General features: G+C 40.6%; 1 protein-coding gene across 1 annotated transcript in view; it reads right to left on the bottom strand.

The window, feature by feature from the left end:
* Window positions 1–10978, bottom strand: part of TMEM47 (transmembrane protein 47) — a gene marked incomplete at its 5' end in the record, with an annotated part of 27261 nt that extends 16283 nt beyond the window's left edge. The window contains one exon of the mRNA XM_019528460.1: window positions 10765–10978. Within this exon, the coding sequence (XP_019384005.1) occupies window positions 10765–10978 (214 nt within the window). The remainder of the gene's footprint in view (window positions 1–10764) is intronic.
* Window positions 10979–10983: the final 5 nt, after the last annotated feature.

Genomic DNA, 10983 nt, shown 5'->3' with positions numbered 1-10983 from the left:
CTACTTCACAGTCAGGGCGGCTAGGGTCTGGAACCAGCTTCCAAGAGAAGTGGTGCAGGCTTCTACCCTGGGGGTCTTTAAGGGGAGGTTAGATGAACATCTTGCTGGGGTTGTTTGACCCCAATACTCTTTCCTGCCATGGCAGGGGGTCGGACTAGATGATCTGTTCAGGTCCCTTCTGACCCTAGAAACTATGAAACATTATCTTCTTCCATTTAAAGAGTTGCTTCAAATCCAAGCCCAAATTAAAACTGAACTGTAAAAATACTTTATCTTTTGTTTAAATATAATTTAATATTTCCATTGGTAATTCAAGACACAGTGGAAACAGTTATTTTTTTAAGCAAATACTTCTGATAAAGTATTTGTAAACCACATACTGCAACACTCAGAACCTGAAACTGGCAACAAACAAAAGTGAAGTTTATTTGGTTGATTTGTATTGGACAAGCAGAGAAAAACGCAGAAAACATAGAGCTCACTTCATAAATTATGTTTTAAACATCTAGTTCTTTATTTTAGCAGTGCTGTTAACATTACCAATATTGACATGCTTAAAAGTCACCATGATGCAATGAAAGAGAGCTTCCTCATATATGTTCATTAGTATGTTTGAAAAAACTATTGATTTATGTTGCTAAGGAGTCATAATGCACATGTTAAAGGAAATATTCAGTTGACCTGATTGTAGCCTAGGTTTTTTAATAAAATAACAATTGTTTTTAATATCCCTTTTATATTTAGGAATATATGTGCATTTTAAATAAAAAATCACCCAGAACAGATTATGAAAAACTGAGGGATGAGAGCAGGGAAAGATCTTCCTCAAAAATAAATAAAGAAAATCCATCTCCCCACCCCCTCCTTTAATTTAATTGTTCACTTGTAACATTTGTAATTTATTGCCTTTTCTTATTTAAGAATTCTTTCAGTTACATAGCTTTTTAGAAATTCTGCCAGTTTTTTAACTACATAGAAGCATAATGTTAATTGGACACTGAAAAGTCTCACTCTCCTCCCTGCTTCCCCCAAACTGAAATGACCTGAGGCTTTTAGCTGTATATTCATTCTTAATTAGGAATAGCTTTATCTGCTTTATTTCTTTGCCAAAACAACACTCTAGCACTAGGATAACATCAAGAGAAGTCATAATAGAGGAATAAAATCTCTCAAAGTTCTGAAAGAAAACATTTGGCTTTATTAATTAGGTCATTTGTTCTTAGTGTACGAAAAAGCCATGCAAATGCTTTGCGTTGTCAGTCCTTTAATGCTTCTGTGCAGTCCTGATAATACATCACACAAACACACATACACATATATTTATTTTCCTCTCCATATAATTTTGAATTCAAAGCGATTGTGAAAATAAACAATATATTGAATACTAACATATGGTGGCTCTATCAAACACTATAAGGAAACTTAGTTAATCTCTTTAGGAAAACAAGATAAAGCCAGCTCTGATTCTTTTAGTTTCTACAATAGTTCTCTCCTAAGCCCTCTCCTTGTATGGAATGAAATACTGCAGATTGTTTATGTCAAATGTCATTACAATGTTAATGAATCACAGAATTGCTTTCTTCAAACACTGAACAAGAAACTTATCAAGATAAGAAAAATGTTATTTATTCTACAATGATTCTCCCAGGGATCCTTAGCATCTCTCTTCTGCTTTCCTTCGCAGAGACATTTTCCACACCTATTAGTGGTGAACAGGCCTCTTGTCCCAAAAGCTATTCCATCAGCAGACCTTTATTGTTCTATGCATACATAGGTCCTTCTATTTATAGATTGTGCATATCATGGCTGCTGTCCAGCCTGGCCTATGTAGGCCATTTTCTTTTTTTTCTTTTATGGAAAAGAGAAAATTTTCTCAAGTGTCTAAATCAGGTGTGTCAAACTCATCTGGGCCTGTGGGCCAGAACAGTGGCACAGGACTGGTCCACAGGCTGGATGAGGCAAGCCCTTTGGGACCTCGCATGCTGGGTCTAGTGCTCATTGTGGCCAGTCAGGGAGTGAGTGTGCAGCACATGGTGCCTACTGTGGCTAGATTGGGACAGAAATCACAAGCAGTATCCACTCCAGCTGATTCAGGACAGATGCCATGTGCCAAGTGGGTCAGCCCAGGCGCTGGATCCAGCATGTGGGAGACCCCCCAAACCCTGCATACTTGATTCAGTGGCTGCACTGGCTGGCCTGGGACTGTGCTGCACTCCCCATCTGCTCTGGGACCTGCACTGCATGTGGCACCCACCCCAGATGAGGCAAAGCAGGCTGCATGTAGCTCATCCTGGACTGGCCAAAGCAGGCACTGTGTGCAGTGAAGTTCTGGACTGGCCAGACCAGGCCCTGGATCTGGTACATGAGGCATGGAGGTGGGCATGTCCAGGACTGGCCCTGTGTGGAATCAGCACTGGGGGGCCAAGTTATGTGGCTCTGCAGGCCGAATCCAGCCTGCAGGCCATATCTTTGACATCCCTGTCTAAATGATTTGACTACTTGGCTCCTCAGCCCCTCAGGAACTTGTGACAGTTTTACCCACAGCCAATAATATGCATGTACAGATATTGCCTGCTAAATGAACCAGAGCAACTGTGGCTGTATACACCTTTTTCCCAAGGTAAACATAACTATTTCACTAAGTCACTGCTGTACTTTAACACAAAGGTGAATTTGGGCACTCATAGCATCTATGTAAGTCTGCAGTTGATGTTCTGAGACCAGCCACTCACAGGAAGTGAAGAGAACAATTTGTTTTTTAATGTAATAAAACATACTTCATTCTGCTGCTAACATGTTAGAGCAAAATACCTGCAGACAAGAAACTTCATTTTAGTTAAGTTAATCATCTAAATCCCAAACTAGAGGATGTTGGCATAAAAATGTATTTAGTGGAATAAAAACATCCCACTTTACATTTTATCTTTAAACTTCATAGTTAAGGAGTGAAGTTACCATTCTGGACATATGGAGCTGAATATTACTTGTCTTATTCTCATAAAACATAGTTAAAGTTTCGATCCTGCAAGCTGTTCCATGCAAGCAAATGCTGTACCCATGCAAAATCTCACTGTAGATCATGAGGCTCTGTGCCAAATGCACTAGACAGATGACAAGATCAGTTCCAGATTGATAGGGATTTTGTACAATGGAAGTGGACTGTAGGAATAACATTTTCCAAAGCACCTGCATCAGTCGAATTCAGGAACCCAAGTCTCTTTAGAAAATACAATTTAAGTTCTTAAAACACTTCAGGATGTGAAAATGTCACAAAGTACCTTTGGTACCTAAGTTTAACTTTTAGGCAACACTGACTTCCCCAATCCCCACACAGATGATATCTAAATATATAAATATTTAGTGGCTTAGATTTCAAAAGCTGGATATATAGAAAAGCACCTCAAAGTTATTGATGCCAGAGGTGCTACGCTCCTGCAGGAATCTCAAACCATATTTCATTCATCTCACCTATTCCCTTGTGCACTTAGAACTAGACACCAGTGAAAATGTTATCTTTAGTCTTCATGGCAGAATATCAACTATAATCAAAATGTTACCCAGTACCTGGTGCTGTGGAACTAAGACATATTTTCAAGTCAACAAAATGCTGCCAGATCCACAGGTTTACAGGTCAATGAATTACTTGAGAGGTAGCATGTGCTTGCTCATGTGGCCATTAATATATCGGTCCCTAAAGTAAAAGTTAAGTTGTTATTTATTTATTTTTAAAAACCTCCAATTCCCACAAAACAAGTAGATGCCTTTTTCTTCTTTTTAAACCAGCTGTTTTCTTTTCAAAGCTCAATGAACACAAGTTTTAAGGACCACAAGGGACCATTCTTCAGTTGCCGAGGAGAAAGCATTCTTCAGATGAAAGACCTAACTTAAATGCTAACTTTTTTTCTGAGATCTAATACATTACATACCACCTTTGCCAACTTGAGTACAGCATTACAGGAAATCATGTCATCTATAATTCATTCACAGAAAAGGAAGTACGAACTATGCTTAGGGATCTCTCACACCAGATGCAGGGCCTTGCTCTGAGATTCATAGAACAGGTTTACCATGTCAAATTAATTACTGGGCTGTCCTTCCAAACATCCATGGAAAAAACTTTACAAGTATATGTAGCTAGGGGAGAAGAAGATAGACAAAAGGCACAAGATGTTCTTTTCAAGATTAAAAGAGCCTGAGCTCTCTTTTCTGACCTCCACATACACAGCATGGCACTTAGTAATATTTCAGCAACTCTAACCATGATCTACGCTGTAAGAGGAATGTCAGTGTTCATCAAACTAACTGGCAATCTGCTGATATTTTCAAAACTTATTCCAGTGGACCTTGTAAAAAATAATTAGCATTTAAATATAGTTTTTCCTTTTCCATCAAACCAGCAGCCTTTTTTACTGAACCAGAGCATTCTAATACATTGAAAGCAATACAACCCAACAGATCTTATCCATTTCTGCTTGCTAGCTCGGAACTTGTATGATCCTCTTTGAACACAGATCAGTAGTAGAGACAAGGTTATATCCCACTTTGTTCTAAATATAAATCTCATAAAATATTTAAACCACTTATTATCATTAGCATTAAGAGCATTTTGAACTACTGGGTGAAGATATTTATTACCAGTAAATAAGCAAAACAAATAAACAGTAGCTTTCCATTATTAGAAGTGATGATGCACAAAATAAATTATGGTAAGGTCAATTAAGTGTACTGATGACATTTGTTTTGCTTTTGAAAAAAAAAATTGTTAATTTGTACCCATGTACAATATGCATACAACACACATTTCATATAGCCATGTTACATCTGAGTTCCATGGACATGCTTCACATATGGCAAGGGAGGAAGAGGTGGTGAGATGTCTGCCTCTGTTACTGTGGACCTGGCAGATATTACATTTATAATATGCTTGGTCTATTAATTGAACCATAAATAGTAACTTGGGCACACATTCACAGAAGTAATGGCATGGCAAAAACAAACAAACAAACTAACCACCACATTTTTCTACAAAATAAGTGGAACACGTTTGTGGCTAGTTTGCAGTACACCTTAAACCAAATGTGTGACAGGGCAGACCACTATGGGGACCAATGCTGGCTGCATTGCAAGGCTTGCCCGACAGTGATGCTAGTGCAGCACCATGCTTCTTTAGGTGCAGAACTGGGATCCCATCAGCTGATGGATTCTTTAACCTTGGTAGGATAACAGCCACACAGTGCTGCACTGTATGAGGAAGCATGTGTGACTTTCAGTGTGTTGATGCAGGGAACTGTGGGGCAAGGAAAGCAACCTGCCAGGTTGTGGTCAGTCACAGGCCTCACCAGGACCCAACATCTCAAAACAGCTCCAGATGGAGCTGTAGGACAAGGCAGCCAACCACTTGGATTTTTCTATACTCAGATGCACTGCTGGGCACAGGAAACGGTTAAAGTCCTCAGTAGGGGGGAGCTGGAACCTTGCTAACCCCAATCAATTTGCAAGTGTCCCATTAAAATAGTGACGCAATTGGAATTGGTAACCAATCTCAATAATCGCACCTCTTGCCATGTACATGTGGCAAGGCAGGAGATGCAATTCCTGGAATTAGGGATCAGATTTCATCACACCACTATTTTAATGTCTGCCAGGATCCTCTGAATAGCCAGGAGCTTCATGACACACTACAGTAGGAGGCCATGCAGCTGAAAGTATGTATATATGCTTAGGTGTGAAAAAGCCCTGGTTCTGCAAATCACCCCAACCATGGGTTCCACTAAGATTACTTGGTCTGTTTTCCCGCCTGTAAAATAGGGAGCATGCTTGTACCACCACCTTTTGGGCTATTTTAATGATTAATTATACTATAATTCACTTTGAACTTGTCTGAAAATGTTCATACATGTTAAGTAACAAGGGAATTCTACTGGTTACAGATCTAAATCAGATTTTGTTTTGTTTTTTTTAAATACCTGGGCAAGTAAAATACTAGTGAGTGGGATATGAGGGAGGAGTTTCCTGAAAGACAAATTAAAAAACTCAACAGGTTTCATAGCTCTACTTGATATCTCGAGAGAAAAGCATGGTGAATATAAATTCTTGTAGATCAGACTTTTATTTTTTTGGAGTCGCATGATCCAAAATTTACATCCCCCCTAATCCAAGGCAAAAAAGTGAAGGATGTTGAACTTGCCTTTTATTTGGTTTGGTATCAAACTTTTTGGACATATCAGTAAAACGTGAGAGTTTTCATGCTGTGGGACTGGTCATTAAGAACTCCTATACATGTGCAGGGAGGCTGCTCCAACACGTAATTACAGCACGTTGGAGCAGACTCAATTAAATATTTTCATGGTAATTGCTGCAGTCCAGCGCACTTCAGTGTCATTCGACGAGCTTTAGTTGAAAGTGCCCTGCCACCATTTTTCAGCACAGGGATGCTGATACACATGACGCTCTGGGTGCTTTAATTAGCATGGCTCCTGGAGCTGTGCTAATTAAAGCCCCACCCCCCCCTCTCCTGGAACACATTTATGAACGCCCAATATTCCCTACGTCTATTTAACCACCTTTAAAGTGAGAAGAGTATTAACTAGTGACCACTACCCTTGAACAGTTTGCAAATGTGCATTAGTATCAACTCAGATAGACCAACAATCCACATCTTTACAGAAGGATGTTGTTTTTGAACTAGCAATTTTGTTTTGGAACAAAACAGAGCTAAAAGAGATGGCATCAAACCTAGTGAACCATGGAAATTCAGCAATTTTTACTTAATATATAGTTAAGGTTAAGTCCATTCAAGTGATCTACCACCAAAAGGGGACATCCTATGCTGCTTATCATTTGAAGAACAGCTTATTATGTTAGAATAGACTAACATCAACATTAAATAATTATTTTAATATGCACTGAATTCTAAATGGAGGATGGATTATGAGTACACCTTTTTGTTTTCTGACTACTAAACAAAGATATACAGAGAGGTTCTTGTGTTTATTCCTTTGGGGCTGTTTTTTCTTTAAGCCTTCATGGAAGGTTGTAAGGAACATAATTTTCTTAAAGGAACGTTGCATAAACATGCATTTAGGTCGTTTACTAGCAAAAATATATGTGTGTCCTGTGAACCAAAAAGGTTTTATACTGGGTAAGTATATTCATTCATATATATTTTCATTTGCATTATTTACACAATGGACCATAATGTTCCCAAAGGAGACATTCTGCTCTACAAAATGCAAGGTGCTTAGCTGACAGACCAGATACTATGGAATTGTTTAGGTTTGCTAGGCCACATTTAAGGATTTTTCATTTGAAAAATTATTATAACTGCAATATATTGCACAGAAACAAATGTATTGTCACATGGTTCTCCATGGGAACAACTACACACACATCCAATTAAGTTCTAAATAAGATACGTGCAATGATGTGTTTATGCACAGTAACTCTGATTTAAACAAACTGCTTTATCATAAGCACATTCAAATGCAAAATGGGCCCAAATCACTTCAAACTAATCATCTGCAAAATTCTGTTTAAAGGCAAAGCAAAGAAAGCATCTAAACTCTGCATATTTATTATTATTTGGTTTAGTCCCATATATTTAAGAAAATCACCACAAAGTCTTTTTTAAAAGTTACAAAAAGACCTGTACATGAGCAAAACTATTCATGTTGAGGTTTGGTCCCAGACAAAATTTGCATGGCTGGACAACTCCTAAAGCTCTCAGTTGGAATTGCTAGCCTTGTCATATCTGTAGTTGTTCTTAAAGTCCCACCTCCTTTTTTTATACACCATTAGGCAGGAAACTCAGCTTTCATTTACAAACAAAAGCTAGTTTCTACAGTTTGTGGTTGCAGAGAAAAGCTTAAAAGAGTTATTTTTTTTTCCTTTTAAATCTCATGATTCTTACATCATTCTGACTCATTATTTTGAATACTTGAGGCTGGCAATTGTGGAAAGTATTCACACAAACCTTGGTGATAAATGATGCTTAAAGTTACAAAATTTAAAAAGAAACCACTTTAAGTATAAGAACATGTGGTATGCCAAGGAATGAAAATTTTGGAACAGAGGGAGGTTGACAGAGGGATTATTTTTTGCTATCACAAATAGCACTGATGCTATCATACTTGATAAATGCCATACTACAAAACGAAGATGCCTTTTGAATAGCAATCAGTTCCCTAAATCTTATTATAACAAAGGATTTTAATTAAACTTTGAAAGCACTTTAACATCTTTCAGTCTGAGCCCACCCTGGATAGTGCCACTTGAGGTGGTCTCCTTCAATGAGTGATGAAGCAAATCTCTTGAAACCACAGGTTAAGGCATCTTTTGCTTCTGTCTGCCACTGTTTCTCACAGCTAGCTAGCTACAAAGCTGCTGCCTTGGTACCAAGTAGGAAGAGCTTTCCCTGTGGGAACTCTGTGCTATCTCCAAAACATACTGCTTGCTGTGTTCTTGATGTGGGAGGAAAGTACACTTAAAATATTAAGCAAGAACACACAGTGTTAAAGAGTATGAGCCGGATCCCAAATTCATTCACTTCAATGGGAGCTTTTCCACTGACTTTAATGGGAATGATATCAGGCTCTGAGGAGAGGGAGCAGGGCAGGAAGAACTCTGCAGTTTCTTATATTTTAGGTCTCCTCTAAGAGCCAGATTACATGCCAAACATGAGGAAAGTGAAGGGCTTATTCAAGTCACCTCAGATAAAACAATCATTCACTTCCTCCCCAGTAGCTTGTGAAACCTGGCTGTACTACATGGAAAGTATTTAAGGAAAATGAGCAAAGCTGATTCAAAAACCCAAAATAGAAATGAACAGTCAGGAATTTCTGAAAGGGGTCAGGAGAAGGCAACAGATCTGCTCTGGTTTTAAGCATATACCATCCAACAAGACTGCATTTTAAATCATCCCCCACCATCCTTTCCTCGCCCACCTATCTGCCACCTTTTTATAGGAAAACATAAAAAGGTAAATGCCTCTCAAAGCAACTGAGGACTGACTAGCAGTTTTCAGATGCTGCACTAGAAAACACTGGTAATCTTTCTTTAATTTCCAACATTTTACCGGGGGGGGGGAAGGGGTTGTGATCCTGATGAAAGCAGCAAAATAAAAGAGGGATTTAAAATGGGCTCATCCTCACCCAAGCCATCTGAAAAGTCTTTATGCAATCAAGGGGATATTATTTCAAGAGACAGAAAGAAGGGGCAAGGGATTCAGGTTGCTAAGGCGACATGTTGAAGCTGACATTCCTACATAAATTTCCATTTATACTGAGGAAGAAAAGAAGCTCTCCTGGAAAGTTTGTTTAGATTCCTGGTAACTGAATGAAGGTGGCATTAAAAGTATACATATATATTTTTGCAATCATGTTACACAAATCTAAAGCAAGCAAGGGCCAAACCCACCGAACGTTGTGCAGCGCTGACAACAAATCAAATCATTACAACACTGACAGCAACAAAGGAATGCCTGTGATTTTTCCACGTACATATTATGTTGGCTCTGAAAATATTAAAGGATTTCAAGAAGCCAAGAAAAATAGAAATACAAGCTTTCAAAGCAAGCAGTAGAAAGCCAGACAAGCAGTAAGTGATCTTTTCCTGTATGGTTACCAAAAATCTGAGGGCAAAGACTGATCCAAATGGATGATTTAGCAGGCTTTATGCGTGGGCTTTGGTTTAATTTGCAAATGTTTCCACTGGGACTCCAGAAGTTGTTGCAATGAAGCCTAAAACACTCCATGAGATATTTATTGAGGGAAATCCAACAGGCAGCTTGTGTCATTCACAACCAGCTTCTGAATATCCCAAAAAAGGTTTAAACAAGAAAGCCACTGGGTTTTTCCTCCATTCATGAAAAAGGGACAAAATGCTGAAGAAGAGACACCAAGAAACCAAATTAAGCGACAGTAAGGCAGAAGGAGCTTAAAAGGGAAGGAAGAACAGGAACTTGCTAAGAAGATGCACAGACACATCCAAGGGGGCAGAGAAGAGCAAAAGGGATAAGAAAATCCAGAATGTGTCTTTGCTCAGGACAAAGTAAAAAAAAAACGTGGTTTCCAGGAGCTTGTAGATCTACCTAGACAAGAGATAACTTTGCAGGCAATTCCCAGCTGGAGCACAGAGATGCTCCTTAATCTCCATTGATTCCTCATGATGTGGCAAGCAACCGCCGCCCCACAAAAACCAAAAACCAGCCGCTACTCGGGACCTTTTGGGGAAGCACTGAGACATAAGGGGCCACCTGGTTCCCTTAAAGGCAGTGCCCCTTCTTTAAGCCCCTCACTACCACCTTGACCATCCAGCTGGGGCAGGGCAGGTGCCCCATGGAGCTCCCTTCAGCATGCATGATTTACACAAAGCCCTCTCCAATCCTTTAGGGACTAAAAGGGATAGATGGGCAGGGAGGCAAGCCTGGGGGGAGGCGGAACGGCGACTATGGCCGATTGGAAACCGGGATGTGGCACGGAGGGAGAGGATGGCTGGGGGGCTCCTGAACCAGGAGCAGATGGGGCGAGTGGGGAGACCAAGCTGGGGGCCAGGCGGGGATAAAGGTCAATGGAGGGGAGAAGGGGACACAAGGGTGATGGCGCAGAGGGAGCCAGGGCTGGGGTGCCTGGGAGGGGAGGATGGCGAGGAGCAGATGAGGGGAGAGGCAGGAGCCGGCTCCCAACCCCATCCCGTCCCCTTCTGTCTGGTCTTCCAAGGTGGAGCTGAAGCTGCCAGGGCTGGAGGGGTTGGGGGGGGGGCTCTCACCGCTGTGCAGGGTGGACTCGCAGATCCAGTCCAGGTCGCTGAGCTTGCGGCAGGACTCCCAGAGGGACAGGTAGTACTGGTGGTCGGCCGTGACCCAGGCCGGGCTCAGCACGGCGCCCAGGTCCAGGCAGAGCGCCAGGAAGATGCACACCAGCCCCACCAGCTTCAGCGGGGTCAGCACCGACACGCGCACCTCCTCCATGCCGCTGCCGGCCGAAG

This window comes from Crocodylus porosus, unplaced genomic scaffold, assembly GCF_001723895.1.
Source record: "Crocodylus porosus isolate Cpor-Errol unplaced genomic scaffold, CroPor_comp1, whole genome shotgun sequence".
Lineage (NCBI taxonomy): Eukaryota > Metazoa > Chordata > Crocodylia > Crocodylidae > Crocodylus > Crocodylus porosus.
The sequence above is the reverse complement of the archived record's forward strand: the minus strand, read 5'-3'. Positions and strand labels throughout refer to the sequence as shown.